The 26,075-nt window shown below is 43.7% G+C and overlaps 2 protein-coding genes across 3 annotated transcripts in view; one reads left to right on the top strand and one right to left on the bottom strand.

Moving 5' to 3' along the window:
- LOC129369921 (collagen alpha-1(XXVI) chain) overlaps positions 1–7,027 on the top strand; it is a 33,128-nt gene extending 26,101 nt beyond the window's left edge. For both annotated transcript variants that reach the window (XM_055045592.1, XM_055045591.1), the window contains exons 8-14: positions 3,056–3,124; positions 3,788–3,840; positions 3,921–3,974; positions 4,312–4,347; positions 4,430–4,474; positions 4,549–4,633; positions 5,427–7,027. In XM_055045592.1, the coding sequence (XP_054901567.1) occupies positions 3,056–3,124; positions 3,788–3,840; positions 3,921–3,974; positions 4,312–4,347; positions 4,430–4,474; positions 4,549–4,633; positions 5,427–5,566 (482 nt within the window). In that variant the 3' untranslated portion in view covers positions 5,567–7,027. The remainder of the gene's footprint in view (positions 1–3,055; positions 3,125–3,787; positions 3,841–3,920; positions 3,975–4,311; positions 4,348–4,429; positions 4,475–4,548; positions 4,634–5,426) is intronic.
- A 4,650-nt stretch (positions 7,028–11,677) lies between these two features.
- On the bottom strand, positions 11,678–14,197 carry LOC129369923 (4-galactosyl-N-acetylglucosaminide 3-alpha-L-fucosyltransferase 9-like). Its single transcript, XM_055045594.1, has one exon. The coding sequence runs from the start codon at positions 14,162–14,164 to the stop codon at positions 13,022–13,024; it is 1,143 nt and encodes a 380-aa protein (XP_054901569.1). The 5' UTR covers positions 14,165–14,197; the 3' UTR covers positions 11,678–13,021.
- Positions 14,198–26,075: the final 11,878 nt, after the last annotated feature.

The following is a 26,075-nucleotide window of genomic DNA, read 5'->3' as shown; positions in this document are numbered from 1 at the left end:
GGTTGCAAAGTGACAAAATGTGCAGAGATTCATATGAGTGGAGACGGATTCTTTAGCCAGATTCTGCATTAAAACTGATAAATTACCAATTTATCACGCAAACCAAACTAAGACTGCAGGGCCTGCTCTTTATGGGTCACTTCTCTCTGTATGATGCGATTAAAAACAAGTCAGCAATCCCTCTGAACTGCTATTAAGAAGACATTGCGGCGCAGCTGTGTCCAAATGTTTCTCGTGAATTAACTTTATCTCTGCATTTCGACGCAGGAAATAAATCAAACTCAATCTTGAATCACTCTCCCACATGCATTAGCACTTTGAAGAATAGACGCATTTTGCGTTACGTGTTCACTTTATCACATAATGCACTTTAGTGACCAGACTGTATTAATAATCATGCTGAATAAGTTATAGCCACTTATATTCTACATTGTATGGTTTGGAATAAATCTTTTCCGCGCCGTCGTTGCCGTTTGTACTCATTAACCCTCTATGGCATTGTGTTGCCCTCAGGCAACAAACCACTATTTTGGCCCACACACCGCCCCTTTAAATTTTTTTAAGTAAAACATCACATTAAAAGTCTGATGATATGTCTGTGACCAATGAAATTTGAGCTGGGCGTGGCTTTGACCTTTGTCTTGGGGTGAAACAATCCTTTTTTTGGACCCCAGCTGACTTGAATACACCGCTAGCAGAAGGTAAGATAAATTTCACTTTTTTACATGTTTAAATTTGAATAATTTTGTATAAATAATATGTGCGATGTGCATGAATAAGTGAAAAAGCATATTTCATTGAGTAAAGACACCTTTAGTCTTCATTTTTTACTAAAATGGCAGTTTTTCATTCGTTGCCTCAGGGCAACATTGTGCAGTTAGACCACTTTTGTGTGAACTATAACATGCTCATGGATGGAGATGTGTAGGAATGTGTAGTTATCAACATAATCAATTTTTTCCTGTACTATCTACTATTACTCACAGGAAATGGATGCACAAAGATTTTATGGGCGAAAGGAACATGATCAAGCGGTTAGGCTCATTCCTTCTGACAATGAGCTAGAGGAGAGTGACAGTGAGGAAGAGTTGACTCCAAAATCAGGTTTGAGGGAGAGTTAGGAGATTAGGGTTCAGTCAGTAGAGTAGCATACTGTATGGAATGAGCATGTATGTGCGTTTGTACATCAGTGAGTGAAGAGAGGTATATATGACCTATTCTTTTATGCTTACTGGTTTCTTTTGAAAACAGATGACCTGCCTGATGACAATGAGTTTGTGGATGAAGAGGAAAATGAAGATGATGAAGTATCACAGGAAGCTGTTCCACTGTTACCCCATTGGAGAACACCCCACAGTGCCAATATCACTGATTACCCAGAATGGCAGGCCAGTCTTCCAAAATCATCCATCCATTATCCGGTCACCCTTCTCCCTATCTGGGTCGGGAGGTGCTGGTGCCCATCTCCAGCTACGTTCCGGGTGAGAGGCGGGTATACCCTGGACAGGTCACCAGTCTGTCGCAGGGCAACACAGAGACAAACAAGACAAACAACCATGCACACACACACTCACACCTAGGTTGAATTTGGAAAGACCAATTAACCTGACAGTCATGTTTTTGGACTGTGGGAGGAAGCAGGAGAACCCGGAGAGAACCCACGCACACACAGGGAGAACATGCAAACTCCGATCAGAAAGACCCCAGGCCAGGAATCGAACCCAGGACCTTCTTGCTGCAAGGCAACAGTGCTACCAACTGTGCCACTGTGCAACCCCTTCCAAAATAAGATCATATCATTTCCCCCTACAAATACTTCAAGATGTTTTCTTCTGAAGACATTCTGGAAGTAGTTGTAGAGCAGTCAAATTTATATGCAATTCAGTGTGACACCTGAACCTCGCTAAAAAAGAACTGGAACAATTTATGGGTATAGCAGTATACATGTCATTGTTTGGATTGCACAGTGGCACAGTTGGTAGCACTGTTGCCTTGCAGCAAGAAGGTCCTGGGTTCGATTCCCGGCCCGGGGTCTGTCTGCACGGAATTTGCATGTTCTCCCTGTGCATGCGTGGGTTCTCTCCGGGTACTCCAGCTTCCTCCCACAGTCCAAAAACATGACTGTCAGGTTAATTGGTCTTTCCAAATTCTCCTTAGGTGTGAGTGTGTGTGTGCATGGTTGTTTGTCCTGTTTGTCTCTCTGTGTTGCCCTGTGACAGACTGGCGACCTGTCCAGGTGACCTGTCCAGGTGAACTGTCCAGGTGACCCCGCCTCTTGCCCGGAACGTAGCTGGAGATGGGCACCAGCACCTCCCGACCCCGTTAGGGAGAAGGGTGCTCAGAAAATGGATGGATGGATGGATGTGTGGATTACCAGGCACCTGCATGCAGCTTATCTCTAATGCACTAATTGATAAACCATTTGTGGCTGTTTGTTGAAAGGAAACTTGTTGAAATTGTTGTTGTTGAAAATAAACTTATTCTAATGTATTTACTGCTTGTTTGTTCATCATTCCACTTATTAAATACATACTACAGTATAAAGAAAACCTTGGCGTTTTAGTACCCTCATAGCATATTGTTGCCCTGAGGCAACAAACCAAAATCTGGTGGGGGGGGCAGGGTGGAGCACATTTTCTGATTGATATATTATAAAGACCCCCTCAAGCTCCCAAAACTAGGGTGAAATATTTTTTTCCTCATAAAATAAAAATTCATGCCGTAGAGGGTTAAAGCTGCAGGGAGAGTAGTGTAAAAAAAAAAAAAAACTTTTTAATTATCAATAATAAACAATTATAATTAGATGACAGCATGTTGCCGTTTGTTTTTGTTTTGTTTGTGCAGCCTTTGCGGTTTGTGACCTTCGGTGACCCAGGGACAGGGGAATCATGGGTATTTTCGTCTGCTACGTCACGGCAGCGTTTATTTTAAGAAGCCGTTTATCTCTGTGTGATTTTCCCTGCAGGTTTACGATCATTTCATTGCAGTTCAAATCATTTTGACGCAGCACGGTTTTCGCGTGCTGGTTGTGACTGACGCTGATGTTTCCCCTCAGAGGAGGACCTGGCTGAGCCTCCGGTCAGAGTCGGCCCTCCCGGTCCCGCTGGTCCCGTCGGCCCCTCGGGTAGGAACACGAGCCGCTTCCTGTGTGCATGTTGGAGGGAAAACTGCACGTGGCGGCCTCGGCGCATTACGCATGCGCACCATGTCGTGTCCTGCAGCCGGCTGAGCGTGCAATTACAAACAAGTAGCGTCACACATGCGGGATTTACAGAGAAAATGAGCAGTGAAGTTGTGACACTGGATTGAGCAGGATTTTGTTTATTGTTTTCTGTGAATGTTCATGAATTATATGTATAAAAGTTTTAATTGCCAGAGGTTTATTTCGTTTATTTTAGTTTGCGCCAAATAGTCCAGTTTGAGCTGAATTAATTTTAATGTTACCAGTAACAACAGGCATCATTTCAGATGTCCAAAACAAACAAAAACAATCAACAGATGTCAATGTTGTCCGACATCAGAGGTTTATATCGATCCGTCTGATCAGTTCTGATCCAGGTTCAGATTAACATCTGGAAGCAGCTGATCGTGTGACATCAACTGTTTTAAAACACATCAGTCTAAGCATGCAGAGACAGTGGAGAGAAACAGTCAAACAAGGACGACTGAACCAGGAATACTCTCTATGGGAATATTAAAAACCAAGAGTTTGACCAGATTTGTGCATATTTCCTGAACGGTGTCAGCGTTCAGTAATGATTCATGGTGTTTGTGTGTGGGACTGCAGGTTCCCCTGGAGAACGAGGACCCGCAGGGACACCTGGTCTCCCAGGACGGGACGTAAGTCTTTCTCACTTAGTCATAATTGGTCGTCTCGGACAGCACTGCTAATGCCCGCGTCTTTGTTTGTGTGAATCCAGGGCAGGGAGGGTGTTCCAGGCAGACCCGGCCCAAAAGGAGATCCAGGGGAAAGGGTAAAAATGACCCCCATTATTGGATTAACGGGCTGTCTGAACGTATTTGGTGCTTATTAATAACGCGAGCGCTCTTTAGTTTTGTAAATGACCCCGTCATGCACCGGTGGACACATTAAAGGAGGACAAGCTTTTCTTCAAAGACTCTCTCCAACCCGTGACTAATCCTGGCCTCTCCTCCACGGCCAGGCCGCACTAATCTGGGCCGCCATGTTTGATCTGTAGTCGGGTCTCCAGTGGGCCCTCCGTCTCTAAACCTGATCTCTTTCCAATGAGTGTGTGATCCGAGGTTGGTGAAGTGGTGAAATATTGGTAACTCATATCTTTCCTCCTCTAGGGGGCGCCAGGTTCCAAAGGAGAGCAGGGCCAACTTGTAAGTTTATTCAATGTGATGCGTAAACCTCACACATCCGAACATCCTGAAGGTGACGACCCGCGTTTCTTTCCCCTCTCAGGGAGCGCCAGGCCCAAAAGGAGAACCAGGAGTGAGCTTGAATGAGGTAAGAGGCGTTGCAGATTGGATTCTTTTATTTTTCTGAAAACGGATCCTATTAAAGAGGGTGGTGTTGTTCAGGGCGAAGCCGTGCAGCAGCTCCGAGAGGCCCTGAAGATCCTGGCCGAGCGGGTTCTGATCCTGGAGCACATGATTGGGATTCACGGTGAGGAGAAGCCATACTTCACCACAACCTCAAGGATACTTCAGTAATGTTTGGAGGCTACTTTCAGGAACTTACTGGGTCGATTCAGGAATCTTAATGGATCTTACTGGTTTTACTCAGATCCAACCTAAGATTATCTTCCTAGTTAGTACTGTAATTACTTTAATGGTTACTTTCTCAATACTCGACACTGAGCTTTCCGGGTTCTTTCTTTGAACTTCTCTACTACTTTACAGTAGCTATAGTGGTTACTTTTAGAGATACACCAAGTACTTTTATTGAGCTTTGATGCAACTTACAGGTTGCTGTCCAAGAACCTACCAGATTTCCAGTTGGGGGTAAAGTACCTGGCAAGTATCAGGAAAATCACCTCTAAGTTCTTAGAAAGAATTGCCTGTACGATACACTTCTAGCTAACAAACCTGAACACCTTTTTTGTTTTTCTTGGACTTGTCTGCTATAAGAACTGGAGGTTTGTTTTTACTACACCTTACGGTTGTTTTAGGAAATAAACTATTCGGTAAGACATATAGGGGTCATCGGCGGGGTCGTAGACCGAATCCTCGTTGAAAACCTTCGATGACCTCATGTAAAAGCTGGCATGCTAGATTTGCAGGGGCGCTCCATCGCAGTTCGCTGAGAGTGAGTTCGTGTGTGGCTGTCTGCGTCTGACTCGACATTCGCACCGCGTCCACCTGCTGCGCCTCAGAATGCGGAATCTCGAACTGTCCCTCTGAAGCGGAGGAGGGATGCGGCCTTGCTGACCGGTTTTTCTGTCTGTCGCTCTGTGCAGAGAACTCTGAGGGATCTGGATTCAGCAGCGTTTTAGACCCGCTGGGTTTCTCCAGCCTGAAGACGAAGCGTCGCCAAGCCAGCCGAGCCCTCCGTCAGCCCGCAGGCGTCAACTGGAGGCAGAAACGGCTCCCTCTTTAACGTTATTGTATCATTTTGCATTTGTGTGAATAATTGTACGGGAATATTGGCATTTTTAAATTTTTTTTGTTATGACTGGACATGCGTAGCTGTTCTTTGTATCTGTACTTGCCAGATTTATAGTTGTTTTTCTGCGACATGAATAAGTCTTGGTATTAAAAGTTCTTTGTAGAAGAGAGATGCTGAACATTTCCTCCACACCAAATGATTTATTGTTCTTTATCACCCTGCTGCTGCTGCTGTCTTACATAGAAGTATGCCATAAATTACAATGGAGGTTCTGGCATCCTTCCTTCATCAGATAAAAGAGAGATAAGTAAATGTATCTCCTTTCCTGGGTTTAGGTTGCAGGCCTTTGCATTCTTCAACAAAGTCCAACAAAAACCCCAACTTTGTACAGATCTAAAAATCTTTGTTTTCCATCGTCTCTTTTGTGTTATAAATTGTGTTAATGCTGTTGGAGGCAGGAAAGGCTTCCAAGAACATCAACGTGACATAAACCGGAGCAAACATCTGGAAGTCAGAGGAAAACTCGGCCCTCGACGCACCTGGAAGCTGATGGAGCTGCAAACTTGACAGGGTTACATTGACTTGTTGAATAAACTGCCTCTGAGGTCTCCTTTTAAACCGGCGTGATTGATTGCGCGATGTGTCTCACGAGTGATCAAGATAGGTTTTCTGAGTGAAGCCCCCACCACCACCGCGTCTGGAGCGATCTGTGCTTCCTCCACTACAGAGTTCAGACGGTGAGGGGGGGGCGAATCCTTCTGGGAGGGAAACATGTTTTCCTCCGCCAGGAGTCGAGGAGAGGATCGATTTGGCTCTCGCCCGCTCGCTACATACGAAGCGTTTCGCCGGAGTGGAGTGGGAACCGCGGATCTGTCGATGACGACAACGTTGAAAGCAGACCAAAACGTGCAAACTATAAACAGATGAGTGTGAAGATTGTTTCCGTCAGAGTCCAGATTCGGAGTTTGGTATTTTAGTTATTTGTAACTCTTAAGTTTTTACTGCTCTATAAAAAGAGAACTACATAACAATAAAATAAATCAAAGCCCCTCTAACAAGAGACATGCTTTTTATTGGCCACTATCAGCTGTTTATAGACCTCAAAGTGTTCAAATGAAACTCAGAAGGGCAGAAATAACTGCTCTGGGTTGTTATACCCTCACATTTCAGAGATGCAAGTCAAGCTGCTTTCCTGGAAGAGGTAAACAGTTGATTCAGAAATGACTCCGTTACCTGTTCTGGAAAGAAAATCGATTTGCAGTGATTTTATAAGGCAATGAAGATTGGCTTGTCCTTGGGCAAAGTCATTAACTTGTTGTCATTATCATTATGAGGATCGAACACGAGCCAAGAATTTGTAGTGGTTTTGATTTTGATCCATGTATTCCTACTTGTGAATGAGGCTGCCTTCCAGAAATTGCTGTAAGACTTATAATAAATGAATATTCTTCATGTTTGCTCAGCGTGACTGTTTGTAGTTGTTTTTCTTTTCCCTAAAATAACCTAATTTTCTGAAAATCAGTGCAAGATGCACTTTCTTATTCCTATTCCTCTTGTTACTATTAGTCTTATTACTATCAGGTCTTGAGAGAATAAGGCCTGATAGCGTTATTGTTGATGCATCATGATTTTTTGTGTTTTTAATTTCTTTTGTTATTCCATGAAAGAGGTAGTATTATGGATTTTTCTAGCACAAAGTGCCATTTTATAGCACAATCAAGTGACTATGTCACGTTCAGTTGTTATGAAAATGCTGCATATCTTAAATATAACTCAAAAGAAATTTGACTTTTTAATTTGATGCCCTGAAATTGGGTCCTCTGTCTCTTTAAGAAGACCTTGCTCTTTCTGAAGTAACCACAACATGGCTCCTCCATTAACCTTTAACGACTTTTTTTTTTTTTTTACCTGAATTGCGCTGACAAGCAGCTGATGGTCACTTTCACCAGGTGTCCGCTAATTGCAGCTGGCTAGTCTGAAGGAGTTGAGTGGGGGAGGAGCTTCATCCTTGAAGGCGGGGCTCAGTCCCAGCAGGCCATTTGCACCTCTGAATATTTGCAACAAGAGAATAAATGATTTCTCAAGCATTCACAAAAGAATCAAGGCAACACTCCGTGTGTGTTTCTGATGAGGGAATGGCATTATCGCATTCAACAACCTGACATTAAATATTCTCTGCCTGGAGATAATGAAACACTTCTTCAAAAAGAAGAAAACACTGAATCCATCATTGCAGATGGTGACAACCTCAGCACAAGTTTCACAATCAAGCAGCACCGCTGACAAGCAGGAACATGCCTCCCTCCTCCTCTTGGCCTCACTTTTTTTCCCCCGGAGATCCTACAGAAGAAAGAGCATGACAACAGCTTGGTTGACCTGTAAACATTTCCCTCGGTTTCTTCTCTCCACAGGCCAGCACCTGGTCTCTGCAGAAAGGACCACAAAGTTGCACAAGAATCAGAGTTGACTTTCGCTGCTCAATTAGCTCCGGGCAACAGAGAGCGGTGGGTGAGCGTGGTTCCGAGGCGTCTTCACGCTCCTCTCCGGCCTCTTCATGAAGTCTTTCATCTGTGTTTCTGTCTCCCCCTCATCCTCCCTCATTCCTCCTCCTCCACCCTTGCTCCTCCTCCACCCTTCCTCCTCCTCCTCCGCACTCTTGTTTTTCCTGTCTACTGAACAGAGGCGTGTTGATGTGAGGGGCCCCCGCTTGCGTGGCCACAAGGGAGCGAGTCTCTGGTGCTTTTGATGGGCTGCGAGATCAGACGTGTCCACCGTTCCCCGGCGCACACTGCGGCGACTGATCATGCGACATGACGAGGGGCAGCAACAACCACAACAAGGAAGAAGAAAGAAAGATGCACACCCACTTCGTGTTCCCTCTGTTAATCACACGAGTCTGTTTTGGTCGGCGCTGCTCTCGGTGGGGGGGCCGTGTTTGTCCGGACACGAGGGAGGAAAAGTGTAATACACACACTTTCTTGCCCCCCTATTTTTTTTTTTTTTTTGTTGCTTTTGACAGTAAGATGGATGATTGCAATCACAGGAGCCATCAGTGAGACAGAGCGGAGGTCTACAGGGCAGGGAGACACAGCCAAGGGAAACCAGCCGTCAGATTAATGCGCCGCGCTGCCATGGGAACAATGCACTGTTTATTTGTCTGGTTGTGTGTGTGTGTGTGTGTGTGTGTGTGTGTGTGTGTGTTCGCGCGCGCGTGTTGTAGGGGGGGGGAGTTTTGTTGGGTCATATGCATTTTCTTCTCCACACACACACACAAACACACACACACACACACACACACACACACACACACACACACACTCTCTCTCTCTCTCTCTCTCTCTCTCTCTCTCTCTGCGGCCTTTTTCATGTACACAACATGAAAGCCTGCTCGTAAACATGTTTTAAAAGGAGACGCAGGAGGAAAAAAAAAAGAAAAAGAAAACTTGTTTACGTTTTGAAGAACAGTAAGCCTGTGCTGAAAGTCAATATGTCTCCCTGCAAACCAGCGCAAATCTGTCCGATTTCATAGTGATTAAGCTGCTCTCTTTCATCTCCTGGGAGAATAAGAGGCTGACTTCTTCTTCTTCTTCTCTGCTGCAGAGTGAACGGATGTTTTCAAGAGAAGCATCTGTCGCTGTACAAACGGGATTACTGCGTCTGCAGCCTGGGGGACAGGAGGGGCTCCAGCGTGTGTCTGGGGACAAGCCCCAGCTTCTGTTGGAGACGCCGAATGAACCAAGTGAAATTCGGTTTCCGGTGTTCCTCGGTGCTTACACCTGTAAAATCTGCTTTTGCTTTCGCTGAATATAAACTTTTCCACATCGCGTCACTTTGCAGCCACGAATTGAAAAAGTGATTTATTGGGCTTTTGTGACATATGGCTACTTGCAGAAACAGTGTAAAATTGTGAATTAAGATGTAAATTATGCTTGGCTTTTTAGCGTTTTTTTTACATTAAAATAAAGTGTGGTGCTCATTCTTAAGCACTCACTTTACCACAATCAGGTGGTGAGGTCATGTCAAAGTGCTTCACATGAGTTTTAGAAAATACAAACAAAAGAAAAGGTAAAGTAATAGGAGTTCCTCTGGATAAACTAATAGAAAATAAAAATGTGGATTGTAAGTTTGTTCTAATTCCTGCTGAGTGATTTATAAAACTAAGTCATCATCTTTGGTCCCCAACAGATGATATGGAGGTGCATTACACACCTTCTAAACTGACAGGCTTAATTTGACACACAGCCTGTGGAAACTTTGAAGGAGCTGCACACACCGACAGCTCAGGTGGGAGAATCTGTTTGACAGTTGAGCGCTTTTGGAAATTGAGGCTTCTCATGAAGCCTTATTTGAATTTTGTTACCAAACAAAGCAGGGCTCCTGTGTTGCTGACAAGTTACTTGTGAGTCAGTTTTGTCTTATTTCAAGTATACTAAGATATTTGTGCTAGAACCCAAAACAAAAATACTCGGTAAGGTTTTTCTGTTTTTACAGCAACATTTTGGACTTTGAACAAAACTGAAACGCTTCAGGGCATGGCTACTTTTAGATCGACCCTATATCACGTATCACCATTTGGTATTTCATCTCGCGCTCTGTTGACCTGTCAGTCTGGGACACAGGTTGATGTTTAATGCTTCAGGAGAGCAACGAGGAGGAAGAAATGCTGAATTTTAATCCATATTCTCTTTACTTTAACTTTTTTATAGCCTTATCTCCATCTCCAAACCTGCAGATTGATGCGTCTGCAGAGCTTGAACTCAAACAGACAAATTCCTGCAAAAATGCTCCCTCCTGCTGGGAGCCTGCGTGCTCGGGGGCCAGCTCCTGAAGAAGCATGGACAGAGTTTGCTTGCACAAAAACAGCTGAGCGCTGCATTGACCTAAATCCAGGTGATATTCAGTTTGTCATTAATGGAACCAGGCAGCATATGAAATTTCTCTAAGCTCGCCTGGGGAACGTGTTGTATATGATATCGGGCCTCAATTATTTTTTTTGATGGACTTTACACACAGATTTAAATCCAGACATTTTATATGTTTCTGTTCTTTGCTTAAATGTCCTGTTGCTACAACTTTCTGAGGGACAATTATCCAACTATCAACACAGGTGTTTGTTTGAGTCTCTATGTATTTTTTTTTATCCTGTCAGGTTCAGAATGTATTGAAACTTATCTACCTGAGCTTGTTCATAAAAATGAATTCAGTGACCTAAAGTGGAATATACATGGACATGTTGACGCTCTGGCTGTTTTCAGAAAAGAAGAGTGTTCACAGATCAAAAATATTTGGAGTTCTCAAGCATTCAGCATATTTAAATATAAGTATAGGGTGGCTTTTGTTATTCTTACCTGCTGTGCATAAACATGTAACGTTTGAATAAAACAGACAAAGTGGTAGATGTTTTTTGGGGGTTTTTGTCATGAATATCTCAGTCCTGCGCGTTCGCCTTACCAAAGGAAAGGTGGACAATTTCCAGAATTTGGAGAGATTTGTTGCTTCCTATTTCCTTGGTCTGGAAGTTTTGTTTTATCTGTTGCCAGCAACAACAAAAGGGTTAACCGGATTTAATGGATGGATGCTCTCATGACTGTTTTTGTAGAGCACAAGTCGCTTTGACCGTGAAATTAAACTCCAAGAAAAAACACGGGTACTTAAAGACGACTTGTGCCTCCGTAGCATGCAGCATCTCCAAATGAAAAAAAAAAAAAAAATGATATATATATATATATATATTATATATATATATATATATATATATATATATATTTGGAGATTTTGAATTTCGTTTATGGCATTTTTTCCTTTATTGTCCATCTGCTTCAATGTCCAGACTTTGATAAATCCTTTGCTCTCGTTGGGAAACGGCGACATTGAGAAAAACTGATTCGCGGGCCTCAAAAGTCGCTCAGAAGGGCTGAAAACTGCCCACAGACCGCGGCTTTGAACGATGCTGTCGTACATTAACTATCAAACGTCACAGAGAAAATGCCTGGACAATAACTTTTTCATTTTGAACTTGTCCCGTCGCAGAGAACATCCTTTTGTACTTTCTTATTTTTACTGTTGAATATGTTCCCAAAAAAATTGGGATGACCTCAAAGACATGAGTACATGAAATTTATTCATGTTTACACTTATTTACTACACAGATCTGTGTGTGAAATTCTCCCTTTCTCATCTAACAGAAATTTCTAGTCAGTCTGAAGCTGCTTTAAGTTGCTGAGGTCCTTCTCTCTGATGGGTTGCAGTGATCTCAAGTGGCCAGAGGGGGCAGTACAGCGTGCGATGTTCGTCCAGAAACATTCAGCCCAGTCCGCCTGCTCAAAGCCAACACAGCTGCAGCCCCTGAACATGATGGACATTTCCTGCACGATCTTCTGCGTCCTGGACCGGACAGTTTCCTCACTGATGACGCGATCGGCCACGGACACAACCCGGAACACGCTCGGGTCTGACGCAGCAGCAGAATCGGTGCGACCGATTTGTTCCTCAGTCGTTTGCTCCTCGACGAGCTGTGAGAAGGAGCGATGATAAAAAATAAAAAAATAAAAAAAAGTAGCGAGAGCGAATGTGACTTTGAGGCCCCCCGCTGTAACTCGGAGCGACTGCAGGAATGGGATTTAGATGGGATCCGGGGGGTCTGGCCGTTCTGACCTCCTGAGATCATTACTGCTGTTGACCATCAGCGCCTGCAGCAGCTGCTGGAGCTTTAGATCGTTTACTGGGAGCAAAGTTATCCGCCGCCCTCACGGCGACAACATGCGTCCAGGTGGACAAGGCAATTGATTCTGTGACAAGGTGTGAAATTTAAATAATCCATTTAAAAAAACAAAAAACAAACAAACAAACAAAAAAAAAAAGACCTGCTGAGTTACATCCTTAATAGATCATGTTGAGGAAATATTTAATGTCTGATTAAAAGCTTAAATCAACAGTGGTGCGTTTGGCACAAAGCAGCATCATCATGATGATTCTCATGATGCTGAAGGTGGTGGAAGCATCGTCATCTGTTGCAGCTATTATTTTTTTAGATAGGAACCTCGACTTGGTAAAACTGAATCTGATACCAGTCAGTTCTGTCACTTTATGACGTAACCAAACACGGAGAAGCAGCTTTTAGTTTCCATTCACCACAAATCCAGAAACAAACTTCCAGAAAACTGCAAAGATGTCGAAACGCAGAGTTCCTATCAGTCATAGTTGCTTTTGATTGGAGCATTGATAAACATATTTGATGTGTATTTGATCAAATGTAATGTTTGCAGCTTGTTTTATAATTGCTCACTTAATGGAATCAAACAGTCAAATAAGGGTGAGTCCACTTTAAAAAAAAAAAGAAAAAGAAATCAACACTGATGAGAAAATGAGTGGGGGAGAAAAAAATGATCAGAAACAAAACCCAGAACGTTCTCATATAGCCTATAAGTTAAAAGTGAGTCGCGGTTCTTATGAGTGAAACCACCTCGTCAGGTCTGTCACCGTCTGAGTCCGTCCTCTGGTCCTCCTCACCGCCCCGCAGGCCGTGCAGTAGTGCTCTATCCAGAACCTCGGCTGCCTCAGGCTGTAGCTCCTCCTCCAGTCCAGGTGCCGCCGCCTCAGCCGGTCCGGGTCGCTCCTGAGAGCCAGCAGGTACCGGGCCAGCTCCTTCACCGTGGGGAAGTCCTCCACGTGGATGAACGCCTCCGCCGGCAGGAAGCGCTCGTAGTTCTGCCTGGACGGCCCCAGAACCACCGGAACCGCCCCGGCCAGCACCGCGTTCCACAGCTTCTCCGTGATGTAGTCGGTGTGCTGCGAGTTCTCCAGCGCCAGGTAGAACATGTAGCGCCGCAGCAGCCGCACCACGCCGTCGCCGCCGCCCTGCAGCGGCCGCCCGGCGCGCCCGAACACGTCCACTCGGACGAACTCGCAGAGCTCCCGGTAGAAGACCACTCGGGCGTGGGTCGCCGACCAGTTGCTGATCACCCAGGCCACGAAGCGCTTACGCGGGCGTCTCGAGAGCGAGAGCTGGCCACCATCAGGAGCCTCGTCCGCTGCGCGCGCCCGGGGGACCAGATATCCGTAAGGCAGGAAAATGTCCGAGTCCGTCCGGTAGGTCAGGGTGAGGTTGAAGACGCCCTCCATGAGCCACAGATCGGACGTGTGCGTGGGGGACTCGTAGTTCATCCATATCCATTTCTGCGCGTCGGGCCGAGGCTCCGGTGGGAGGTGCGCGTCACCGTTGGAGATCTCCCGATGGTGGACGATCACGGCGTCGGCCTGCGGGTACGCCCCCGGGTCGTCCGTCAGCTTGCACCCGCGGATCTGATAAAGCTGCATGCAGTCCGGAAGTTCGCGGTACTCCCCGAAGGGATGCGTCCAGATCAGGAGGGTCACCTCGGGCGGCGGCTGCTGCTGCTGCTGCTGTGGGGCGGCCTGCTCCGGCAGGTGCCGCGCACAGGCCGCCAGGAGGAGCAGGAAGCCCGCGGCGGCCGCGCACACCCACAGCTGGGGTCTTTTCCGGACAACATCCAAAGATAATGTCCGTACACCTGTCCGCGGGGATGTTCTGGGAGAGGGGCCCGCTTGTCTCCAAGCAGCCCGAACTCCCATGGACTCCCCTCACCCGGCAGATCTCCCCCCTCATACGGGATAATATGCCTATGGGAAAGTTAAAGTCTACAGTGCGCCGCCTGGCACACCTTGAACTGGACACCTTTGGCCTGTCGTTCAGGGGCTGAGCTGAGATAAGAGCACTGCAGAACAAACCCGGGTCATGTCGCTCCAGTTACTTCCTGACTGACGAATCCCGCTTGTGGATCACTTGAAATGAAATGAGAAGGGTTCACCCCAGGACTGTCTGCACACACCGACGCCTGGACGTGGCAGAGTCGCTCAGAGTGCCAGTTGCTGGTGAATGGACCTCTTGTGAGGCCTGTTTACTGTTGGAGGGACTGTGGGCGGGTTGGACAAACACCTCGACCCAGAAGGCTGCTGAAATTGTTATTTTTTAAAGGTGGTTTTGCCTGACAGCCTCGTCAGAACGTGACGTGCCGGTAAAACCGACTCAAGTCTTCATGGCGACTGAACTTTCACCCTTCACGGCACATTACAGTCGGACGCTTAAATGCAACAAAGCAACACAAAGAGTAGAAGCTGCGGTGAGCACTCATTTCTCTGATGCCCCTAAATAAAATCAGTGCGGTTGCCTCCAGAAGAAAGTTCACCTTCATGCAACATAAGTAGTGGACAAACACGAAAACCAACACGAAGAAGACGGATGGACTTGAATCCTCAAAGCAAACCTGTGTGTGGTCGGGGTGCACGCAGCAAATTTTGCAGAGTTTGAATCAAAACGGTGCAGTCTGCTCGGTCCTTAGCAAAAGCGGTGTTAATTTAACTCCTTCAGAGTTATTTCAACGAGAAACTGAGTAATTTTAACACTTGAAATAGTTACTGCTACTCAAACTATTGTCGAAATAACTCTGCAAGAGTTAAATTAATGCCAATTCTGAATTGGCATTAATAGACTCGGCATAGTTTTGATTTAACTCTGCAGAATTTGTTTCAAATTCTCTGGCAGCTGTCTATAAATGAATGTTGAAACTTTAATAGTAATAATAATAAAAAGGGGACAACTTAGAAAACATGAAATGAGGATGACAGGACATAGAACAGGAGAATGCAGCTCTGAAAAATAGACAGAAGAGTCTTGTGTCACTAAGACAGAAAAGTGACACAAGAGTCTGGTTAAACGTGACAAAGAGAATCACACAGGCCAGCTGGAAAGCAAAACACAAAAACTGGCAATAATCTTAAAGAAATAACTGCAAATAGTTGAGAAATTGAACACAAGCATAAACCAACTAAACACGGAGGGAATAACTAATCAGGCAACACCTTGGAAACAATAATAAACCGAGGAAAGAGCAGAATAGATGACAACAGAAACCAAAACACAGAGGAATGCGAGCTGAGTGGAAAGTCAAAGTAAGGGCCCGATCCAAAGAGGCAGGGGGAAGATTTTTCAGGATCCGGATGTCTGAAGCTGCTGGAGACACACCTCAGACAACTTTATGTTCTGGAAATAGATCCAGCAGATGCCTCTGCGTGTCACTTTTATGCACCTTTTCTCTCTTTAACTTCATTAATGGAGCTAACAAACTACATCAAAGTTGAAGAAAGAAAGAAAGAAAAAAAAAGACTCCCAAACTCAAAAATAGCTTAAACTTGAAATTCACAAAGAGAGGAAGAATTTGATCACTTCCAAATTAAATATGAGAAAATAGTTCAAATGAGACCTTTGTTAAAGTGCTGTTTGTTTAAATAGTTTAATTCCTCGTTTGGAAAGCTTTATAAAAGTGAAATCAGGTGATGTATTGACCTGGACATGGAGCCCCAAATGATCTCCTGCAGCTCTGAGCTTTAAACAAAGTCTATTATGGAAAGCCGCCACTAGGTGTCTCCCTACGCAAGCATAAATCGTTTTCAGAGTTTTTCTTCTTCTTCATCTTCTTCCTCCCTCTCTCTCTTCCTCTGCGTGGTGGTATTTAGATTTTTCTGCAAGCGTGCATATTTAATTTAGTAAATGAATAAACATCTCAGCAGGAAACGAGGCATCCAGCAGCGGAGCTTCGAGAAGGTTTGTCTTCAATGTTTTATGTATTAGATATGACCCAGCCAGCGCCGCAGCACACCCTCCAACCACACATGTTAATAAATGAGTCACAGAATTAATGTGATGATCTAATATAAACAAATGCAACAATAAAATTATTTTTATTTTTCTTAAAAAAATAAAAATAAAAAGAGGTTGGAAGCAGCGACCAGGCTCTCCGTGGTGCGTTCAGGGTTCGCTGCATTCGTTTGAAGGTATTCTGATCAGAAGTCATGAAAAAATGATGAGGCAGCAGCAGCAGCAGCAGCAGGGTTTGTCTGTTGTGTCTGGTGGGCAGGAAAAACACGCCATTGCTGGGACAACATTATTCCTCCCCACAGACACGGAGGATGTCATGAAGTCTGACTGAGAGCAGTGGAAAAAAAAACAAAAAACAGGCAGACAAGGAGGAGAGGGAGGAGATGAAGTAAGAAGCGTGTGTGTGTGTGTCTCCACTGGGTCCTCCTCCTTCCTGTTACATCCATTCACTTTTCCTCACTCTCTCTCTTTTTTTTTTTTTCTGTGCGTGTGACTAGTTATCCCCATAAGAGGCTGTGTATTCCTTCTGCATTCATTATTTATCCTCCCTTTTCATCTGAACGATTCTATTTTCGGACGATCATTTAATGTCATGCCTCAGGTTGCGTTGCGCCGAGCAGCGCCATGAATCAGCTTCAGGACGAGGCCTTAATATTGTAAACACATGTGCGCTTCTCATCAGATAAAGCAAACAGTTCTGAAGAAAAGGGATTTTATCAGTCCGGTACGCGTTGCTGCGAGTGCACACAGAAGACGTGGCTGAAAGTTGATTTGGTGACACACACACACCCACACACACACACACACACACACACACACACACACACCAGAGAGAAAGAGAGAGAGAGAGAGAGGAAGAGAGATCAAATTACTGTCCTGTGCAAAAGTTTTAAGCCAACTCAAATCCCTTACAGTTTCCCTCCAGTCATCCAGATTTTCCTGCGGCCCTGTAAAACACTGATCAACAGACCTCAAGGCCTTCTGCAGGACTTTCATCGTTTCTGCTTCACACTTTTCTGACCTGACCGTGACAGCATGCTGCTAAAAATACCAGGAAAGTAACAAATCTCCTCAAAGTCGAAAGCGAAATAATATGCTCTTTGTTACAGAGCCTATCATGCGTTGTGCAACAATGATGGGTTGTCCTTTGTAGCTTGGATGAATGAATGATTTATAGGTAAGGCTGAGGGATTTAACAAATAAACGAGAAGGAAAACTCCTCAGAGACTGATCTGGTACTGGAGCTTTTGCTTTTTAAAAAAAAAAATTTTAACTGCTCTGCATAATTTACACTGCTTGACATTTTTTCAAAGTGATATTGTAACAACATAGCTTCCTCTTTTCTGTTCATTTGAGAAACGCCGTGCCTTTTAGCGTTCTGTTTGACTATACAGCCACTTCCATTCAGGTATATTAACCGCATAATGACTTTGTGTTTGATACAAAGACTTGGAGTTGATGTATTTATAGAAAATACGATTTGTCTATCCACCATTCACCCGTTCCAGGCAGGCTGGTGGAAACATTGAAGTAGAGGTAAGTGATGCAAACCAATACGCCAACAGCAAACGACCATAAATAATCACGCCCAGTCCAGCCACATCACTCAACAAGACAAAAGAGAAACACAACCAAAGTCTAAGATGGAAACACAAACATGACATGAACTTGTCCTCCACTTTCCTCGGTGTGGAGGACAAGAAGTAGCCGTCAAAGTCCAATGACAATAAAACAGTTGAAAGCCCTATTGATCGAGCCTCCTTCAAAAATATCGCAATAAACTGTTTCTCATTGGGAGTGCACGGCGCTACGTCGTTTAAAATTGTACAGTTTCCCATCGAGTCTTCTTTTATTGTTGTAATCGACTTCCTGTTCCTCCACGACTTGCTTAGGCAGGTCAGTCTCTCCAGACGAGCTCCGACTGCCTGCATGCGGGCAACTTCTATCCTCGGCTGACTTTGCTTTTACTCCACGGACTCCAGCTTGGAATTGACAGACACTTAGTTGAGTTTTCAACTGTTGCTCGTGACTTCGTCCCTTTGCCGTTTCCCTACATTTTGGTCCACTGCCACCATGTGTCAGGTTCCTGCTTTCACCACTGCTGATTTAATGCAATTTCCTAAATATGTGTAACTCGTTGTCTTCTGTCAGGAAAAGGCATTTTTGTGACTCATGTGAATCATAACATGCCTTATTTGATCAGAGGCCGCTGCCCCTCGTAGGAATCAGAACCAAAGCCATTATAAATAAAGCTAAAGTGTGAAATATGAAGCAAACTGTACATTTAATTACATTTTAACACATATCTTTTTCAATGATGGCTAGTCTATAATTAAACAAAAACGAGTTAAACATGAGTGGCTAAGTACACTCATGCAGAAAGTGTTTAAAGTGAAGAGTTTGGGGTGAATTGGTAACTCGGGGTCAGAGCGAAGCGATAGTTCACCACACCTGTGTTCCCTGCTGTCTGTCTACATTTTAAGAGCGAGAGCAGTCTGTGTCGGCACGTATTTTTGTGGCTTTGAGAACAGCGGCGCAGAAAGAAGCATTCGGCATTTGATGGGACCTCCAGGTCTTCTCTCATCTTCCTTATTGATTTTCTCTTGCTTTCTGTTTTGCGCTCCCAGGGGAGAGGATGTCTCAATTGGTCCCGGCTGACGAAAAGAGGAGCTGAGAAATAGAGAAACAGATTGAGGATGAGGATGAGAGAGAGAGAGAGGAGAGAGAGAGAGAGAGAGCAAAAAAAAAAAAAATAAAAAAAAAAGAGATGAAGGAGGAAGCGGAGGCCGAGGCTCCGGCTGACCCCTGACCTTGATCGTGACCTGGGAGGTTGGCCCCGGAGGTCAGAGGTTGTGTGAAAGTGCCACCGCGGCGATTCACTCCACTGCTGGGTGATGATGATCTTATGCAGCCTCCCCAGCCTGTCTGACATGATCAGTGTTGCGCTCCTGCCTGCGTCTCCCGAGGGCCTCACATCCGTCTCTAACCGGGCCACACGAGGCCCGCTAAAAGCACCTTACAGGCAGAGTCGACAAGCAGCAGGAACGGGGACACGAGCAGAGAGAACAGGCCAGGCCACGAGACAGAAAGGCTGCTTCGTTTCATCCCCCATAGCTCCAGCTGGGCTGCTGATCCTGCTGTATAATGGCACAGACACGATGAATGTGTTTTATTTTCTCCGTTTTTAGACTTTACTCAAACGTGGAAGAGCTGATGAGGCTTTTTTTTTTTTGTCTTTTAAATCTGTGTGGTGCCGACGAGTTCTCTTCGAAAACACTGAATCTTACCGAGTATTTTTGGTCGAGATTCTCGTGCGAGTGTCTTAGCGCCCTGGAAATGAGACCAAACTAACTTTCAGTAATCTTTCAGTGAGTTGAGAGCGTGCTGTAACTAAATAAATCCTTATTTTTGATTTAATGCAGATTACAACAAGACATTTCTCACATAATTGAAATGATCTGCCAGCAGAACTGGCGCTTTTCCATCAAAATCAAACAATTATCGACTTAAAACAAGATTATATATTTGGCTGAAAAGTTACTTCTAAATTAGTTTTGTCTTATTTCACGTGGACTGAGGTTTTTTTTTTTTGTAAGATCTCGCACCAGAAAACAGACCCATGACACTGAAACCTTTGTGTCCCTGCTGCTGTTTTCCTCAAGCGTGGAACTACACATGTGAAAATAAGAAGAGATCAAGCTATTTTCAGCACATGTGCATACGTGACCTCCATCGGCCGGCGAATTAATCACTGTGCTACTTGCACCGAGCGGCCCTCCTGCTGCTTCAAAGTTGTTCAGCGACTGCTGAAGTTCGGCGGACCCCCACAGAGGGCCGTGTGTTTAATGCAGAGCTGAGGCGCTGTAGATTTGCCCCGTAGACCCGCATCGCTGGATTAGTCTCTACAAGGCTAATTCAAATAATTCAACATACTCACAAGATGAAGGGCTTTTTAGAGAAGCAGAAACAACATAAATCATGGATCGTTTTATATCTTCAAAGCAGAGGTTACACTTTTTTTCTCTCTCTTTTTTTTTTTTTCCCCAACTTCCAGTCAATAAAAACAGTGGCAGCGCAGGAGTCAACGATGTTTTTCCCACATTCTTACCTCGCTGGTTTGTTTTGCTTTAAAACACACAAGTGCGTTTTGAGTTTTGATCCAGACCTGCTTAAGGCTTTCGTTTCCCGTTGTGCGAACACTTTTTGTGGATTTTTGCCATTCTTGCTCATTTGTCGCTGTTTCCTATCATCGAACGACACTAAGTAATTTTGAAATTGTGTTTTTTTTATTTTTTTTTATTTATTTTGGGGAAAAACTTTGAAAAAAAAGTCACACGCAGCCACATCTGCTACAGCTGTTTGGAAAGTTTGGTAGGCGTACCCAGGCCCGAGTCTCGCCTGACCTGTACATTCAAGAATACGCTTAACTTGAACCTGCATGACAACACGAAGTAGGCTAGAAGATCTCAGGAACAGCACATTGTGTCCCGATTCTGTTAAAAAACAGGTGGTAGAAAACAATGTCATTGACATTTATCCTTAGTTTAACTATGCATGCTTCTATTAATGTTTACCTTGCTGCTGGTAAACCTCACCGTTCCCACCGTGGGACATTAAAGGATTTTTTTATTCCCATCTATGAGTCTGGAAGGACTTACCAAGTCATCCACATGGATCCACAGTGAAAACTATTATCCGTAAAACATGGAGACATAATGAATCTTCTTCTCTAGAATGGCATCCATCCATCCATCCATCCATCCATCCATCCATCCATCCATCCATCCATCCATCCATCCATCCATCCATCCATCCATCCATCCATCCATCCATCCATCCATCCATCCATCCATCCATCCAGGTCACAAAAACCCCCAGAACAACAACAACTAAAGCTCTCTAGCTTTATGATTCAACAATAAGTAAGAGTTTGGGGGAAACCTAACTTTGACAAAAAAATCGCTCCATATTGAAGTCAAAACATTTGATTTCAGTCCAATATTAAAATGACGTTTTGAGCACTGATTGTGTTCCAAGCCAATCATTTCACAACTCCTCACTTGGTGTTTCCTAATCTATTGTGGGATCTTGAACCCAAATGGAGGAAATGCATCGACATAAAAGTTGTTCTTTTTTTAAAGAACTTTCGAATGAAAGACTGAAGTTTCTTATTAACACTCAACTTTTAGCATGTAAAACCTTTAGTCTGCATCGTGTTCCTGCATAGGGGGCATTTTGTACAACCAATATATATATATTTATATATATATATAAAACATGCACACTAAAATGTTACTTTTAGTCTGCATCATCCCCAAAACATGATCATGCGCCTGTGTTGACTCAAACTTTTGAATTCATCCTGTGCTTAATTCCCTGTTTATTCGAAGCCACGTCTAAGCCATAAAATGTATCACGTCTCTTTCTGTGCGCCTCCTTGTGTAATGGTTGCAGATAACTATACAAATACAGCATAATGGACACATTGCAGAGCTACTAAGCTTGTAGGGATTATCTCAGACTCGTATTTCTGGTTTGGCTTAATGATAGGTAGCGTCACCGGTCGGGGGCCAAGCCAGGGAAGCGCTGATTAACAAAGAGAAAGAAATGACAGGATTAAATGGTGGAATCATCAGCTCATATGCAACTAAAGGATCAGCAGCCTTTGTGCAGATGAATTATAGAAAGTATATACCAAGAGGAATTGGACGCACGTTGCAAATCACGCCGCTGCCATTACGTCTTAATGATTAAATCAACACGTATGCAACTGTTTTTCGTGCAGACCCGCGGTAATCCAATGTGTTTTATAAAACGCATGTGACCGGCTACCGTTGATGATGAGAAAAAAACCCGCAGTGGGCCTTTTAAATCACTGCATTATACCCATAAATGAAGTATGAAATAAGGCACAGCTATTTAGGTTGCATATCAGAATGAACTGGGCCTTATTCATGCTCCAGGGAGGAGACACAAACAGCTTCAAATCAAATCAAGTAATGGCCTGAAAGGCGAGGTGGTTCCAGGCACAAGAATGCCCACCTTTGTGTCCGCACACATGCGGCAAAAGAGGTGTTATTATCTATGGCAAATTTTCCTGTTATTTTTGGGTGAATACAATTAAAGTGCAGCGGCTGTGAAGAAATTGGAGAAAAAAATAAAGCTATGAAATAATTTTGGTGATCGCTCTCGGCCTTATTTATACATATATGTGTGTATTTATATATATATATTTTTTTTTTAAAAAGCGTGAACACGGGCGTGGATTTTCCACACTGCAGGCCCTGACACACTCGCAGACACACATGCGCCGTGGAAGTTTAAATTTGGGAAGCCACAGAGTGCTAAAAATGAAAACAATGTGTGCAGCAGATGTGTCACCTTGATAAACCTGGAGCGGCTCGGCTCGGGCTCGGTGGAGGCTGCTGCTGCTGCTGCTGCTGCTGCTGGTGTGGTTTTGTTTTTTGTTTTGCTTTAAAGGTGAATTAGACAGAGCAGTTTGAGGAATCCGGGGCAAACTATGCGGTGTAATTAGATTCTTTACATATTTCTCTTGGGCACGCCGACACGCTGAGAGGGTCAGAGGACGTGGTCTGCAGGAGTGACGCCCCCCCGTGGGGGGGCTGAGGGAGGGTGTGGGGCAGTGGACGGGGGCAGCCAGGGTTCAGTGGACTGCTCAAGGTCACTTCAACAGCGGAGCTGGATTCACACTGACAGTCTGACCACTGCCTGGCCTGCTGCAACAAGAGTATTGGACAAACTGATGCGTGTAGTCGAATCCCTGGCTTTTAAAGGGCTTAGCTGAATCACTGTACTCACAGAAAATCACATGTTTAAGACGACATTTCTCAAGTTGCCTTCAAGTCCGTCCCGGTGGCTACAGCTGTGAATTAGCCAGCCTTCTTGTCCCTCATGCGCACTATTTCTTATTTAAGAGAAAACGCTTCAATGAGTTGCAACATTGAATTTTTAGTTGGATGCTTTGAAAATGCTGCTAAAGACATCGGTTCAGTTTACCTTGCGGTATTCATTGTTCATCAGTAATCAGCAATGTATGTTTCTTGTTTATTTATTTAAAATCACTATCCTTACCATCCTCTTTATGATTGTTTATTGTCTATAAGCTATTAAATTATATTATGTGAGCAGGATATGGTTCGTATCATAGGCTACCTGTTTTTATTCTTCACTATTTTTAAAATTTTTAGAATTGAATGAGAAATGTATATAGAAATGTTTATGTATACACTTTGTCCACATTTTGTGGAACCTTATTCCAAAATGTAGTCTCTTCCCTCAAGATTCACACACACATATTTCATAATGACAACGTGGGCAAAAGTTTTTAAGTGTTTTTGAAAATTTATTTGAAACAGAAAACCAAAAATTCACATTCACACAAGTATGCACAGGCTGTTTTCAATGTTGTGTCGATCCACCTCCTGGCAGTAATCATCTCTGAGCTCTGGTTCGTGTGCTTTGGGCCTTTGCCCTGCTGAAGAATGAACCATCACTCCAGTCTGAGGTTAAGATGCTCTGCGGGCTGTTTTCATCTAGAGCGCCTCTGGAAATTGCTGTATTTATCTTTCCTTCTATCCTGACTGGTCTACCAGTTCCTGTGGCTGCAAAACATCCCCACAGCATGATGCCAACACCACCCTGCGTCACTGTAGCAATAGTGGAGTTTCCTCCTGACATGATGCCTGGCATTCCCGCCAAAGAGTTCAATCTTTGTCTCATCAGACTGGAGGATTTTGTTTCTCATGGTCCCTTTTGCTAAACTCCAGACAGGTTGCCATGCTCCTTTTATTAAGGAGCCGCTCCGCCATACATGGCTGACTGCTGCAGAGACAGTTCTCCATCTGGAAGGTTTTCCTCTCTTCACAGAGGAACCCTGGAGTTCTGACAGCATGGCCGTTGGGTTCTTGGTCTCCTCCCTGATTGCTCTGTTTAAATGGCCGGCCAGCTTTAGGAGGATTCATTCACCACTGATGGAGCTCATTGGGACCCTCAACGCAGCTGAACTTTTTCTGCATCCTTCCCCAGACTTCTGCCTCAGGACAACATCATTTGTGAGGTGTACAAACAAATACATTGATTTTATGCTTGGTGTTTGACCTCTTGACCTGCTGTAGACAGGTGTGTATGAGTCAAATCCAAACAACTGTATTTACCACAGGTGTAGCAACATTTCAGATTATGATAAATGGAAACGGCTCGATTTGAGCTTCAACAACAAAGTATTCACCAAAGGCTGTGAATACTTGTGTTAATGTGATTCTTTCCAAATGTTTTTGTTTTCAACAATTTGCGAAGCTTAAAAAGACATTTTCTAATTTGTCACAATGGGCTACTTGAGGACAGCATTTTGAGGAAGGCGATTAATTTAGTAAAATTTGGAATAAGGCTGTAACATGACAAAACGTGGAAACAGCAAAGTGCTGTGAATACTTTCCAGCTCTGTACATACATTTATATTTGGCGTTTCCTGGCTAAATTACAATTGCTTTCTCAGTTCTCTTTCCTGTTGGGATTGCTTGATTAATGGATCTGTTTTGTGTGTGGGTGTCTTTGTGGTCCATTCCCTTACAGTGAGGATGCACTATGTTGAATTTGTGCTAAATGCACATACAGTATATGTGAGATGAAGACCAGGGACTAACAGCTGTTTCCAAAAAGGACCAATCTAATACTAAATGTCACATTTAGTTTTAGCTTAAATGTGATATTTATTGGGATTCTGTTGAAGAAAATCTTATGTTGTTTTTTTTTGTTTCTTTGAGAAAAAGCCTGCTAATTTCCAATTTTTCCAAATCTATTCGGATCAACCGTTTAAAAGTATTTTGATTCCATTCACATTTCCACATTTTGTCACACAACCACAGACTATAATGTTTTTTTCTTATTTCATAATTATTTGTGACAGACCAACACATTGTAGAAAATAACTGTGAAGTGGACAGTTATTTCATTTTCCTTCCACTTCATGGTTATGAACTACTGTTTGTCTACACGATACAATCCCCCTGAAAATATATTGAACTTTGCAAAAGTGGTGTGGCAAAATCTGGGGGAACAATTATCCCAGAAAGACACAAAGACAACTACAATCGGATTGACTGGAAAAAGTCATTAATGAAGAGACTGAAATGACTATAAAGAGATTTAAACGTGAAAAACTGAGACACTAAAGGACCATAAAGAAAAGCCAAATGGCCATAAAGAGACAATAAAGGCAAAGAGCTGTTAAGTGAAATGATCTCCAAAAATACCTGTAATAAAAATGAACAAAACAATGCTGGATATAAATATCCTTCAAAGGCGAAAACATACATGATCCACGTGTTACAAGTACTAAATGCCCAGTTAGTACTATACAAAGGGTATGTAGTGTGAAATGTGTAGGAGCCTAAACCGAATTTTATTGTAGGGGCTTCCAAAACCACTGCTCACCTCAAACTTCATTAATGGTTCCTTTAATTTGTACATTTTGCTTCCAATCATGTGTATGTTAATGTTTACAACGGCAAAGAAAAAAAAAACATTAATAAAATATGCACGATTGATTACATTTCAGAAGCCAGACGGCAATGATGTGTACACTGGTGGCATTTTGAGCTACACTTTCTTTTAGATAGAATGCTTAAAATGCTTAAATCAAAGGTCCCCCTCCCTTTTTTTAATTTTTGATGTTGCATTTAGAGATTCTAAATTAAAACCAGCTACATTTTGAAAGTATTGTATCATTTTTCTTCTACTTCACATTCATGCATCACTTAGAGATGGTCTACCAAGTAGATATCAGCAAGTATATTGAAACTTGCTCTA

Source organism: Poeciliopsis prolifica, unplaced genomic scaffold, assembly GCF_027474105.1.
Source record: "Poeciliopsis prolifica strain line A6 unplaced genomic scaffold, Auburn_PproV2 SCAFFOLD022, whole genome shotgun sequence".
NCBI classification, from domain to species: Eukaryota; Metazoa; Chordata; class Actinopteri; order Cyprinodontiformes; family Poeciliidae; genus Poeciliopsis; species Poeciliopsis prolifica.
Note: the sequence above shows the minus strand (reverse complement) of the source record. Positions and strands in the feature narration are given on the sequence as shown.

Coding starts and splice junctions, on each gene's coding strand:
- LOC129369923 (XM_055045594.1), bottom strand. CDS start 14,164: ATGGGAGTTCGGGCTGCTTGGAGACAAGCGGGCCCCTCTCCCAGAACA.